This window comes from Morone saxatilis, unplaced genomic scaffold (genome assembly GCF_004916995.1).
Source record: "Morone saxatilis isolate NCDOM2014 unplaced genomic scaffold, NCSU_SB_2.0 Contig19, whole genome shotgun sequence".
Taxonomy (NCBI): Eukaryota; Metazoa; Chordata; class Actinopteri; family Moronidae; genus Morone; species Morone saxatilis.
In genome coordinates, this window is record NW_023339751.1 from 4397638 (window position 1) to 4412846 (window position 15209).

At 40.9% G+C, this 15209-nt stretch overlaps 1 protein-coding gene across 2 annotated transcripts in view; it reads right to left on the reverse strand.

Moving 5' to 3' along the window:
* cdh23 (cadherin-related 23) overlaps window positions 1-15209 on the reverse strand; it is a 160986-nt gene that overhangs the window by 120017 nt on the left and 25760 nt on the right. For both annotated transcript variants that reach the window (XM_035663405.1, XM_035663404.1), the window contains one exon: window positions 15-157. In XM_035663405.1, coding sequence (XP_035519298.1) covers window positions 15-157 — 143 coding nt within the window. The remainder of the gene's footprint in view (window positions 1-14; window positions 158-15209) is intronic.

Below are 15209 nucleotides of genomic sequence, written 5' to 3' on the forward strand. Positions count from 1 at the left end.
TTTGGTGTTCATACCTCACGATCGAGCTGCTGTCGAAGCCAGACCACACCAGTGTCTTTGTTCACAGAAAAATACCTCATGGCTTCTTCTCCAGAAACCCCGTACATGAGGGGTTCCCCCTCAGGATCAGTTGCCTTTAGCTGGGCCACTGAAGAACCTGCAAAACAGAGAGTCAAAGGTCAGAGGTCCCACAGGGTCAAAGGCCAGGGTGTCTAACAAGATTTTTGATTGGTTATATGAGCTTGTATTTTCTAATTAAAAGAGCAATCGATTGGGAGCAAGACAACCATTGTAAGTACACTGATTCAGTAATTTCCCGAGATGTCACATTATGTCTACTGAGCCACATAAAATGATATCTCAGGCGTATTCAAAACATATCATTCATTGCATTGCTTATCCTTATGTGTTTGTATAGTAATGTTATTGTTACCTGTCTGAATGTCAGTTAGATTGTTCTCATTTAAGCGTCTTAAAATGACCCCCTAAATACACACAAAAAAATATCTATCGTACATGGTATGATGATAATGATATAAACAACTTGCAACATAAACACACACACACACACACACACACACACACACAAGCATCTGTAAAGGTAGAAGTGTTTTTAAATTGTAGTTGCAGTGGTTCACAGACTTCATTCATCACACACACCAGAACTCAGACAGACACCCAGAGGAGGAGCGTCATCAGGCCAGCTAATCCACCATGCTGGACAGATGTATCAGGGAGGGCAATGTTGAGGATAGGAGGGGCATGGAGAACAGCATCAGGACCCCTCGACCCAGAGGGACAAGGCTCATTACTGTCCCTGCTAAAACTGCATGGGAAGGTTATCATAATGGGCTAAGGAGGGTATGCCGATATCAGTCACACACACAATGGTGCCTCAGTGGTTATGAATATTTATAATATTCTCTTTACATTCACAAAACACAAACATTCACACACATTCACACACACAACGTACATAGACACAGCTCAAATGTAGATAAATCAAGTCCTGCACCTGTTCCAGGTAACCCACAAAAACATTGTGAAATGGGTAAAAAATATATTCATATAAATTTACAGGCATGGTTGAAAAATAATTAAATGCGGGCAGGCAGCAGGTGAACACAAAAATGTGTTTTTATCAGAAAAATCTGAAATGAAAATGAGCTGGCTATTTTTAACATTTAAATCAGTTACATATTATCAACCCTAATCAGCCGCCAGGATTCTTTTTTACTGGGAAAGCCACAAACTTGCACATCCTCTTTAAGGAAACATACAGCTGCAGCAGAAGCACTTAACAGAAACTATTCCAAGAACACAACTGGTACAGGGCTTAACTGACATTGGTGCCCCACTGGCTGTGTGGACGCAGCAGCAGCGTAGTAGAATAGCAACAGTTGGTGATTGATTCAGGCAAACAGTTAACTATGATTTCAATTCATACTTATATAGGTTACACTTATAATTGCTTAAGTAAAAATATGTGTGCGTAGCACAGGTCATGGGTCGTGGGTCTTATATACACGGGTCAGGTCGGGTTCGGATTTGACTTACACATAATTGTGGGTAACGGGTTAGTTCCGGTTATGAGCTCTGCGGGTTTGCAAAAACGGACCAATGCAGGACTCTTAAGACATATATATAGTACTGAGTACATTCCATTGACCTACTGTATTCATCCCCTAACCCTGAGCCGTGTTTGGGGAATCGACAGCGACATCGATTTTCAAAAAACAAAGACAAAACATCACCCAGAGTAGGGATAAGACACTGTCCATGGTGCTGAACTGTAGTCCTGAAGAGGTGGGCTCGAAGCACACTTACAACTACATAGCTTCACTTGCCCCAACACCAACACAACTCTGTCATACTCTCATTCTCCCTTGTTTCATTATTCTCACAATAAACCCAAAACTCAGTAACAAGTCTTTCTTCACCGAGGTCCAAAGATGTACTTCTCTAAATGTTTGTCTGTATGTTTGCCATGCGATGCTGACCTCACTTAATGCATGCTGGGATAAGCTTCAGCTCCACCTTTTATTTCATCCTAAATATAAATAAGAAGGTATTGAATCTGAGTGCATGGGAGAGTAAATACAGATCATACACACATGCAATGAGTGCACACACACACACACACACATCCTCTCTCCCTCCCTGCAGGTACTCGGTCAGACAACAGAGGTGAAGCCAAACTAAATCAAGTCTGTCACTTGCGCACCAAAATGCTTAACACAACGACCAATTAGGCTTCACAATCACACACCCCTCTCGTTTTATTAATACACCCCATTTTCCTATGAAAGGGTGGCAAAAATGACTAATTAATATAACGATTTATGAACCCCTCTCATTGCGTCTAATGAGATTTATGCAAATTCAGCTGCTTTCAATATGAGTTATAATTTGGTTGAAGACGGTGCAAATTAAGCATTTTACCTCATAGTCATCAATAATAACTGATTTTTTTTCCTCTCCTCCTTCCAGCCCTCTCGTCTGTGGAGGAATTGGCTGCTCCATGTGGGTAGACATACACTCAAGTGAAGGATAAAAAATGAATGATAACAAATCATCTGAGACTAAGACTATGTATGAGAGTCCCAGTCTTGTGGAAGATTAACTCCTACTCTGGAAAAAAGAGGCGAACTAGGACCAAACCATTAGGCATATGGGTTAGATTCTTTACTCACTTAAGAGAAAGTATAGAGAGCTGGCACGTGTGCAGAACTGGAGGCTAGAACATGTCCATTATCTACTGAATCTGTATCATTAGATAATGATTTGATATTGAATTATATGTATGATTTTGCTGTAATTTGTCTCCATTTTCTCACATAGTTTCACTGTATTCATCAGTGTATAAGCTTCCCCTTAGTAGCATACATTGGCAAAGCAAAATAGATGCCATTAAGTAAAGAAAAACTAAGAAATGGAGACGTGGAAAAACTGACAATTAGGTTAGTAGCGACAATATCTCTGTTTTGTTAACTATCTATGTTTAGACAGACTAAGGAGTTTGACTCAACAGCATTATGACATTTGATCATGATAAAAATATAAAATAAAATATAAAAAAATATAACTGAAATAAAAGACTGACATTTTTTGTTCCAAACACAACTGTATGTTTTCACATTTGTGCATGCTTGATTTGCTTTTTTTGACTGTTTGTATAAATGATAATGTAAATGTCCTCAATGAATGATTTGAAAGATGAAAAACATTTTGTTGCCCGTTTCTGGGATTTAAATGATAAGGTTTGAGGATTAGGTTTGGTTGAGATAAATTTTAGTTTTAGGTTTAGGATTTGGATTAACGGTTCAGGAAAGATTTTGTATAAGAATAAAGGTAGGGACACACAGTGCTGAGGGTCAAGGTTTGTTTAGAGCATTGCTGTAATCACAAACATTTCTCACAAGTATTATATAAAGTATAGTGTGTGTGTGTGTTGTGGTTGTGTGGTGTGTGTGGTGTGTATAGGTGGTGTGTTGTAGTGTAGTGTAGTGTAGTGTAGTGTAGTGTAGGTATCCTTCTAGTGCTTATCTGTAACACTGTGGCACCGAGCCCTTTCCCTGACAAATGATGCTATTTAGCAGCAAGTGATGCCAGTATTACTGTTATAAATGATACAGTGCACATTAACATTGCCCCTCCCCTTCTCCTCTACTCTGCAACACTGCTCTCATGACAAGAGCGATGGGCTGGAGGAATCATCTCTCTACCTCACCTTTCTCTCCCATTGTCCCCTGAACCTCTTACTCTCTCTGCAAACTCAAATACTGAATCCCCAATATCACTTCTGCATTCAGACAGTAAGGTCAAACCAGAACAACCAAAGCAGAGCTAAATGCAACAAACCATCAGGGCTCAAAACCAGAACACTTGCCTGTCATACCAACCTGATAGATTTAGACATATGTGTGTCCACCTGTGGGTTTATACAAAAAGTGAAAAAAAAAAGCTTCCAGAATCCATGCAGAGTTTTATTTAGGATCTTAAAACTCCAGACTCAAGTTGTGCCAAGCAAATATTTCAAAAATAACTAAATGCATGTGAAAGAATGAATCACTACATTTTCAACTGATGTACTTGCAGCTCTATTAAATGTGATTTTAAATATTTCACTGAAAGATGCACATATAGAATACAGATGTGGTTTTATCTATATGGCATAACTTTGAAGCTGTTTCAGGGAAAGTTCAAATATTAGAAGGGTTTAGGTTTACATTTTTAGAGGTGGAGCGCAGAGAATGGGTGAGCCAAAAGTGAGAAACGTGCAAAGTAAAATACACATACAAGAATGAGAGGAAATTAAACAAAAAAAGGAAGAAAAGGAACATGCAGAGGAGGTAAGATATGCTCAAGAAAGTAACAAATAGACTCTAATACAAAACGTCTTCTAAAGTTAAAGAAGGACTTCTGCAATAAGACAAAGCATCGTTGCTTCACTGTGGCAGGGTGAAAAACTCACTGCCATAAAACATACAAAATAAAAGCCTGTAGAGGCACAAGACTGAAACTGAGGAGGAGTAGAAGACGAAAAGTAGGAAGACTTGCTAACCTATACACAGCAGCAGCCTCATGTTTTACTCAGCCCAACCTTTTAGGAAAGGCAAGGGGGCCAACAGGGGCCTTAAATCAGCCGCTGGAGGACATCAATCCCAGCTGGATCAATAGGAGTCGCGCGTGTTAGACGGAGACTAGGCTCGGCCCTGCCCTGGAGCCTCAGGCTTGAGAAAGAAAAGGGGCTATAGGCCAAAGCCCTGTTTATTATGTCGGTGACATCTCTAGATGTCTCGTTCATCTGAGCACTGATTCAGTGGGACAGGCACTGTCAGGACAGCAATTTCAGGCATGTTGTGAATTATAGCTTTGAATTTTATGGGGCACAGGGGCTTAATAGGTATATGGGTAATGTTCAGTACGCTGTCTACCAAAACAGCGGCAAACAAAAGAAAAGATGAAACCACCTCAAGACAAAGTGGAGGGATGACTGACTGTGGAGGACAGGCCAGAGACATTCTTGATCTTTACCTGTTTTTATAAATACTTGATGAATTGTCTTGAGGCAGAGCGAGTGAGCCTCAGGGTTAAAGTCCTACCATGAGCAGGCTGATGAGTCAGTCTATGATGCCACTCATGTTACCACACTGTCTATCCACTGACAAAGAGAGCCTTCAAACACATCAGCAACACCAAGTTGACGCCACGCTGCCTCACATCAATCACTCCCATCAAAAATTCACACAGGCAAATACGCTTTCAACTAACTGGCAGCATGAGCTCATTCGGTACAGTGTCTATATTTTGTTCCTTACTTTATAGTGCAGCATTTGTCACTCTATGGATTACCACGTTTAGAGAAAATCAACAGTATACTCTGTGGAGAGAAACAGTAATTGAAAGCCTTCACATCTGTCACATAGATAAGTTGTGATTATGAGATTGTGACTCTAAGCTACAATCTTGTATACTTTTCAGCATCAGATCCATCAGGTCTAGGATAACAGGGAGAGAGCAAAAGAAGGAGCAAAAAAAACACGTCCTGCTAATTGACTGTGTGCCATTATAACAAAATGCGTCTATATCTTGCACGCCACTATTACAGAAAGTGAGTGTGTGTTGGCATCTCTTTGACTCCCTGCACTGAAAGATCTATACAGTCATAAGCTGGTAGTGAATGAGGCACACTCATGCAGAAATACCACTTTGCTTTTGTTAAAATGAGAAAGAGGAATATAGCTGTTAACTGCGGTCATTAGAGAAAACACCAAAATATGAGGACTGCATTTAAGTGACTGTAAAGACACAAGGGGATGTGAACTTTATGGCTGGTAATGACTGAAGAGTGGAACTATATGCTGCATATTTGTGTTGATCAGGCAGAATGCACCTCTAAGCCAATATCCTCTGCAGTCAGCCATACCAGAGTATAACCCCAGCTATTTCAGTCAATCTTTCTCATATTGGCACCATGAGGGTAATTTATGAGTCCGATTCCATCAGGGGATTTAAGTCACTGTTTCAGGCTCTTCCTTTTGAGAGACCTCTCTGGGGCACATACATTAACTTGCACCCTCACCTACAGTCAAACACACAATGAATTAAACTCTTTTCTTTAGAAATAAGATGGAAATGAGTTGAAATTAACTCATCGCTGCTTTCTCTGCCTGTGGTGCTGTGTGCTGCGTTAATGTCTAGAGAGTCAGGCTCCTTCTGGGAAGCCAGTTGGATGTGGTAATAAACTAAGCAGATCTACCTGGAATGACAATAGATGGCCAGAAACTGAGTGCTTGGACCTCTATTTCCATACAAAGAGAGGCGAATGTGTTCAGGGGGCATCTTTAATAGCGGAAAAGAGGGTGCATGCAAATAGTTTATTTCCCTGTAGAATGAAGACAGCCGTAGAGAGTGACAGTAAAGTCTTTTCCCCAGGGAGGTCAATTAGACAGGTAGCAATAAAAAAAAGATTGAAAAAAAGAAAAAACTCACTGATTATGTTTGCAAGCCTTTGTGCTACGAATAAACAAATGCAACAAATTCTCAAATTGATATAACTGCTGCAGATGAGTACAATTTACGTATTAAATAACGGAATGAATTACAACTGGAGGTCTTCAAAGGAGGTTAGATTTGTCCATTGAAAGAAGCTAATTTATCACACAAAAATACTTACATTTTAATAGCTCCTTTGAAACGAGACATTTACCAAATTCTATCTAATTTTCCTCTCATTTACTCTACATTTTTCATATGCCTTCTGTCCTTTGTGTGTGTGTGTATGCGTTTGTGTGTGTGTGTGTGTGCGCGTTTGTGGGTGTGCGTGTTTGTGCGTGTGTTTGTGACATCAATAACCGTGATAGGGAAGAGAGCCGAAGACAAATAGTACTGGGAGTCTGGCTTTAAGTGACTCCTGTGTTTCAACAACACACACCACGAGAGTCCTTGGGAGGCTGTGTATTAATCCAACAGATTTATGACTAAATCTGTCACGGATGGGAGGAGAACACCCTCTGCCTTTCCTTTAGCCATTCCTGAGAGAAATACACACCTCCCAGACCACACATAAAACCTAAATGTGTGTGTGTGTGTGTGTGTGTGTGTGTGTGTATAGCTTTTAAGTAAATAGACTGTACATACAGAAACATAACATTCACACATTTATAAGGTGTGAAACACGCTGATACAAGTGGGCAGACATAGACACAAACAATTAGAAGTAATCACATGGGCATATACATTTCTGAAGGTCATCTGGTGTAAATGTAAACTTAAAGTCTCATCAAACCAAAGGGACAAGCAAATCTTCTGTGAGTGTGAGTATAGTATAGACAGTATGCAATGTATGTGCATTGCTGTCTCCAATAGAGACTAAGCTATGGTTCATGGAATGACTTAAAAATTAAAAAAGTGTTGGAAACAAACGGTTTATGTATCTGAAGCTTAAAATCACTCACTGTAGTTTAAGAAAAAAACGAACAGAGCGAAGATTGCAGTCTGTGTTGTTCTGTTCTCCTAAGCTTGTAGAACGGAGGCCTCAAGGGATTTCTACAATGATATACAATGATGTATGCCATGAGAAAATATACTATGAATACCTCAAGTAAAGGTATATTCGAAAGGCAAAGTAAAACAATTCACCTAAGTAGTACCATTAGGCACTTATGCAAATATTGCAGAATAAATGTTAGCTTTGCACTAGATGGAATCCATCAGTACATTTGGTTATCAGAGTATATTTGAAGTTGACTCTGCTGTCCAGATATGAATCATTCATTTGCCCTGCATACAATGAGAGCTATTCCATTCAGTGGAAAGTGAACTGAGGAGGACAAGGCTAGCGTATTACTGGGTATCCAGGATTGGCTTTCTAATCCACCCAAATAGTGAAATGATGAAAACACTGAGTGACAAGGCTGTGACTAACCAATCACATTACAAAAGTCAGGGGACAGTGAAGGACATTAGTGGACAGTCATCCCACGCATTGGTGGGGAGACGCAGACCTGTCACTGCAGATTCACACGCAGCTCTGTTCACTCTCCGATCACACAGGAGAGCTTTATGCTCTTGCTATTTTCTATTCCATCCCATCACAGTCTTGCCGTTCCCCCACTCTCTCTCTTTCATTTTTGTCATCCTCTCGTCACGCTCCGTCCTGCTTGCGGAGGCCAGACAGAGGGACATAGGCACTGCTGATAGGAGTGGACAGGTGGCTGTGTGCTACTGAGGCTTCTGGAGTGACGGCTGAGCCAGTCTGGCCTGTCGTTGTCACAAAAGCAAATGCCCGCCCCAAACACACGCGCATCCACCCCAAACCGTACCACTCCTGTCAACATGCCAAAGTGTCCATCAGCACTGGCACTTCGTAACGCCTGCCCAATTCTTTCCTTTTCTTTCTTTCTTTCCGTCTTGCTCTTTTCATCCAGTTTTGCCGCTCACCTCAGTTTTTAATCCCATTCTTATTCTGTTATTTACCTCTCTCTCTGCCTACACTCCCTCTCTCCTCCACTGGCCCTCTACTGACCTCACCAGGGCTGACTATTACCTGAGAGTGAGCTAAATCATGGTCGGGTAATGGAACATGCCACCTTCATTGTGAAGCCACAGACACATAAACACACACACACTGAAACAAAAGCCTCTCCCTTTTGGCCTTTCCCCTTTCTTCTCCCGTTTACATGTTTATCATTTGGCCCGCATGTTACTGAAATATAGGGCTGATGTTGTTTGTGTCAGCCCTGCGGATTTAGATGTGGATGTTGGGTAAAGGCAGGAGCTGGGGTCAAGAATAAGGCTGTGGCAACTCAGAGTTGACCTCCAGCCCTGGCTGTCACTGGAAGGAAAAGTCTGTCGTACTGCCTCAGAAAACAAGGGCTGTGGTTTCCCCGGTTTTGTACGAGGAATCCATGAAGAAGAAAAGGGTAGGGATGTACCTGCAAGGCACAGGGGGAAGTTAATGTGACTGTACTTTCAGATTTATCTTGTATTTAAGTGTTGGTCAGTCTATTAACTAGCATTCGTCAAAAACAAAGTGCTGACTGAAACAGCAAAAAGAGAAATGAATATCTTTCACTTGAAGAATCACAATGCAAGAGAAGAAACAATATGGAAACGACGAGAGTTTTGCCTGCTAAGTTAAATCCCGGTCTTCCAAAGCCACTCTGATGTAGCTATCTACCTCATTTACTTCCGATTCTGTTCTAGCAAGGCAACATTTCCACTGTGAGAACTGTCGACACCTAAACTTTTGCTTTAATCATACCACATGGTTATAATAAATTACAAGTGCAGGTTCTACATTAGCAGTAGAAGTAATAATAGTAATAGCAGTGCATGTCTCCATATGCTAGTAATGAGCTGCAAAACTCACACTACAATTTTGTGAAGTCAACCAATAATTAAGAGAAAATTAGAATAATTAACTTCACTTTCAGGCCAGCTTAATATTTGGAGTTACAAGAACTTTTCAGAATGTTTTAATGAGTTGATCTGACTGGAAATTTTGTCACTTAAAATACTATATGACTACTGAGAGTTCACTATATCTTTATGGAGTTTAAGCTAAATTTTTCCAGAAAACCTTCTTTCTTCTAGTTTTATAAATAGCTGCTTGATGACGCTTATATTGAAAACAGTACAGATATGATCAGCTAGTTGTAGGGTGGACTGAATCTAAAAAACTCTCACTCTTATTGTTTGTCAGCAGTGTGCTGTTGTATTCCATTCTATGCTTTTTAGGCAAAAAAAAACTTACAAAAAACAAAAAGCAGCACTGGCTGACTTTGATTTATTTGAATTGACAGGGAAAACCCTGTTTTTGCAGCAGCCAGTTCTCAAGTAGCAGATGTTGCAGCTTTAAACCAGCACATGGATGGCTCATACATCACCACATGGTTGGTACAATCTAATAATTCTGGCAAAATGTGAAACCTTGATACCTTGTTAAATTTTCCTCAAATGTAATTCAAAGTTAGCGTTAAAACTGACTTGCCATCTTGGTCAAATGAGTGGCAAAGCAGTCCAACAACAAGATCCACATACCACTGACAAATAGATGTAGACTATAGCATCAAGCCGTCGCTGCTACTTTATTTCCCATTCCCTTTTTATAGATAACTCAGTGGTGGCATGCAGACTTGACTTGTTGATCTCCAGTGGAACGTATCTGTAATGGTGTGTTCTCACCAGTCCATATGGTTTAACAGTTGTAGAAGTGCACTATGCTCCAGACGCAACACTAGCATGTCTGATCCTGGTCTGGTCCAGCTCAGCTCAGTATGACTGACTGGCCAGGCCAGGCCAGGCCATGGCCAGCTGGACTTTATCTATATGGGTGGAGTCACTAGTGCATCTCCATCTTCCTCATCTCTCTTTCGTTCTCTTATGTCCATCTGCTGTGAAGCCCCTCTCACCCCCATCTCCCCCTTTGCCAATTTCTATTCCCATCTCTTCATGTGTGTATCCCTTCCACTTTCACATCCACGCTTTCTGCCAACTCCCCATCCGTTTATTCCGCTTCTTTCTGTGCATCCATCCTTCTCTCATTCACCCTTTTCCCTGCAAATTCCCTGCACGCCCCTTTCTCCTACCTTTTATTTCTCCCTCCATGGCTCTTTCTCCCTTTTTTCCCTCCGTATCCCATCTCCTTCCCTCTCTTTGGCATTCACCCTACTATGTCTCTTTATTCTGCTGTTATCCAAAGTGATCCACTGTTTCCCATGAGACAGATGTATGACGGCAGGGAGAAAAAGAGAGACAATGAGACACAGGGGAAAAGAGAAAGAGAGAGAGAAGGAAAGACAGGACAGACAGAGATACATTGACATGGTTGTGGCAGGGGTGTGATAAGATGGTCACTGTCCGAAAAACCCGGCTAAAAATGTGCTCAAGCTGACCAGCAGAGACTGCAATGCAGACATGCCAGAGTCTAAAGTGTGTGTGTGTGAGACAGAAAGAGAGGCAGAGGGTGAGTGAGGTAAAAGGGGATGGTTTGTTTGTGTGTGTGTGTTTGTGTGTGTGTGTGTGTAAATGCGTGCACATTTTAAGAGCCCAGATTATCCTGATAACACGTTGAATATCATGCAGACAGTGAGTTGAAGGTGCCCTTTCAAATGCAGCTCTCATTGCCTCTCCTGAGGTCGCAGTCATTCCATCTGCAGAGAAAAAAAGGGATGGAAGGGAGGAGAGAGACACAAGTTAGCAGAATAAGGACATTTAGGATGCTATTTAGTCATGGCATCCTATTACATCCAATTACTCTGTTGTACAAATCTGTTAACCAGCAATGTGAGAATTTAGGTTTTTTGTCTCTTTTGGATTGCAGTGCGTGTAATTGGGCTTACGGAAGATATTAGAGAATAACAAATGAATTGTTAGGAATACTTAATTTCCATTTCTTCCCATTATGTTGGATTCCTTTATGTCTCGCTATTATCGCCAAACATCGTGTTACACATTTAGCATTTTTAATTTGCATGCCAATTAGCTTATACTGAAAAAACTCAGTGAACCAAGTGAGTTTTGTCGGCCAATAGTAGTTTGTGTGTGCGTTAGGCTCCCTTAGTAATTAGTTTATTAGCCTAGTTAGAGGGCTGACCTCCACTAACTGTTCATGAGGAACATCTGGGAATTGGGAACTGAGCAGTTAATGAACACAACACATACACACAAACACAAACACAAACACACACCCTCATTTACATTTACTGAATGAATATAATAAGAATGTGACTTTATTCCACCAATTCATTCAAACCCTTTATCACTTTAATGCTTGTTTACTGATTACTGATTGTTTCCATAACTCATTTGACTGAGACTGATATTTTTTGTCTTTTCATTTCAATACTTTTCTGTTTTATAGAAGAGTTGTAGACCTTAACTGTGATTCTTCATGCAGACTGAGACACCAGGAATAGTACCTGTCCTGATTTAACACGCATGCACATTCCCGATTCCCAGTGGTGGCAAATGCTGTTAAAGCAGGCTGAGCAGGTCGATAGCAGAAGGCCACCTGCTGTTCCTGGGGCCTGGGACCCAGCCACTCAGAGAGAGTGTGATAAATGTAACAAGGGAGAAATACAGAAAGAGGAAACACATGATAGAAAGAGAGAAGAAGAAGGGGGGCCCACAACAGGAGGCTGAGAACAGAGTTGGTCGATATAGATCCTCCCCTGCTGTTCTTAGCCTTGAAACCCTCCTCTTCAGATGGTGCCAGACCTGGGGTGGATCAAGAGACAGACCGTGAGGGAAAGCGGGTGAGGAGAGGGACAGAAAAAGGAGATTAAGTAAGGATGTAGTCATTAATAAAGATGCAGATTTCAGAAATGTGTAATAGGTGATGGTTTCTTACTCCATATAATTTATACTGCTGCAGGCAGAGGCTTTGAGGCTCTGTGACCGATTGAACTACACATTCAGGATATAGTGACTGCAGAGACCATGTGGAAACCATAATTACTGTGACTGGTTAGCTTAAGTTGCTCATGTTTCTGATGATCCCAGCAGTTGACACTAAAGACAACTTGGAAAATGGTGAAAAGGCTCCGTACACTCCTTTTTATTAATGCTAAAGGAATGCAAACCTTGTCCTCACTGCAACCCACGTCTCTATCACAAAGTGAATTAAAGAAAGTAAACATGATTACTCAGGCTATAACGATTGCTTGGCTCTATAATTTATTTTTTATCAGTGGAAAAATTTGTATTTTGTAATCTGGCTTGCAAGTTGCTTTCAGTCCAAACTTTAGTATTATCACAAAAAAACAAAATATAAACATGATTTTTGTGTCTGTAAGGACTGAAAGACTGATGATGTATGACTGCATAATGATATGTATAATCAACAATAAGTAAATTACAATGTGGTGGGACCACTGCAGCACCTTGACAGAGTCCAGCTTCAGGGAAGGGCTTCATGCTGAGTGTCACACTGTACCCTGCTTGTCTGTGTCACATTATACACTCATTAGAGAAGAAAGCTAGCCAAACACAAACACACATACCCATGCAGTATCGTGTGCAGCAACAAATTCTCTCCACATTCCAGTCATTGTATTTTTCTCATCCTTCATTTCATTTCTCTGCCATCCTTGCAATCTCTTTTTTTCTCTTTCTTTCCTTTCCTCCACTGTGTCCTCTTTGTTAGGTTTGTTTTTCTTTCAGGATTATAGATTTTTGCTCCTACAACCCCTATTCATTTCTAAGGGGATTTGTAAAGGGAATGAGGATTCAGTCTTTTGTGTTCCTTGCTCTTCGTTCTTCATCTCCTTTCTCTTCATCTTTATTTCATTTCTCTAACCCTCTCTCACTACCCATTGTCATTTTTACCCCACGCCATCCCCCAATCTTCCATTCCTGCATTTTTTCACAAGTCCCTACTAGCAGAGTAATCTGTCATTCCCACTCTCTCATTAATCCAGTGATTGGCTGTCCTCTAATTGGATCCTTCTCTCTCTCGTGCACACACATGCTCTAACACAGACCCACACACACACACCAGTCATCCTATTAGTGGGTTAAATAGATGTTCTGGTATAAAGAGGACAGTCAGATTATAGAATGGGCTGTGATTATGGATGTTAGGGTTAGTGTTTGAGTGACAGGGGCAGGTCAATCACACTGTTAATATGAGCTGGTGCTGTGCAGTACTATACTACCATGTTACTATCCTGTTAACACTGGTTCATCTGTCAGCCACAATGAGGACGTCTGAGCTGGAATGAATGAGGTGGTGTCAGTGGAGGTTGGGGAATCATTTCACCATTAGTTCAGTATGTAAATTAAAAAGTACAAATCATACACTAACAAAGCAAAGCGTTTGGTTTTTAATAGGCGCTATAAACCTATTTTAAGGGGGGGGGGGGCACAACACCTTGGAATGGGAAGCTAGCACAAAGGTTATCGTATGAGGTGGAAAATATGAAAAGCTTATGGAATTGTTTCAGTGCAAACATCAATATACAATCAATAACAATATATTTCAGATTGTATCACTGTTATGCAGGCATAATAATAATGTGTAGTCATTTCATTATATATATATGGAATTTCAGTAACGTCTGCTTGGATCTGATCATGAGAAAGTAATTTGAATGAATATGAATTTAATTGTAGAGTAAATTACTCAACAGCTGGCTGTGCTGAGACTTGACATGGGTTCCGGGGCATTTGGGAGCAGTTCAAGCTGTTTTTGCTGTATCTTGTCATTCAGTCCAGCCTCCAATGTTCCCGTAACCATTCCATTACCCTCCAGCAACCCGTCAAAACACACAAACTCATCCTGCCAACCAACTGTTCCGTCAAGTCAGGGGTTCGATTTTTAAGTCATTTTTTTCGACATATACCAAGGTTTTTACATTCAGCATATAAACTGTTGCTCGAAAGTGCTGGGACTGCCACACTCAGGGTGATAAATTATTTATAGTCAGCGTAGCAAATGCAGATCTGTAAGTGTGAATTATTGAAAATGTGTACTATAGTGGGGTGAGATCGTTCAAAGTCAAATGCTTTTTTCTGTTTTGAACCCCCTGAGGGAAATCCGACAAGCCAATTTGTGAAAGTATCGCGTCTTCGCATCTCATCAAAGACGTTTAATACCAGAATCCTTTAATTTCTATCAGCGGGAAACTTTTCACCACATCGCTTAGTGTGGCTTCCTCACCCCCTCTAGTGTGTGGCTGTGAGTTATGAAGGTGTTTAGATGTGCATATTATGTTGTGTCCCAGTTTAGCTGCAGGCTGCTTGGGTCTAACAAGGCAAGGTAACAGCTGATGTGTTGCAGCCATTGCTGCCTGACACACTTCTGAAAAATGTCAACGAAGTGGGGCAGACAAGGTTGGAGTGAACTCTTGGCTCACTCAAAGTCCTTTTTGAAGTTTTACCTTTGTGTTCTCTCTTGCTTTTTCTCCCTTGTTCTCTCTTGTGTTTCTCGGTGTATTTTTGAATCTTGTATTGTTCTCCCATTGCAGATAGTTGGGAATATACAAGCCTATTATACTGTATAGCAGAGAGATATTTTATAAATTCTGACATTCGTGTTAGTCATCATCAGCATCTTTTGTCAATGTCTTGGCTGCTGGAAACGGTCCAAACTGTGCACTCTGTCTGCGTAATACAGGCCTTATTTTTACCCAGGCTATGCCCCAGGGCAGGATGATGCAGCCTGTGCAGAATTAGCCACTGTGTGAGTGTGTGTGTGCGTG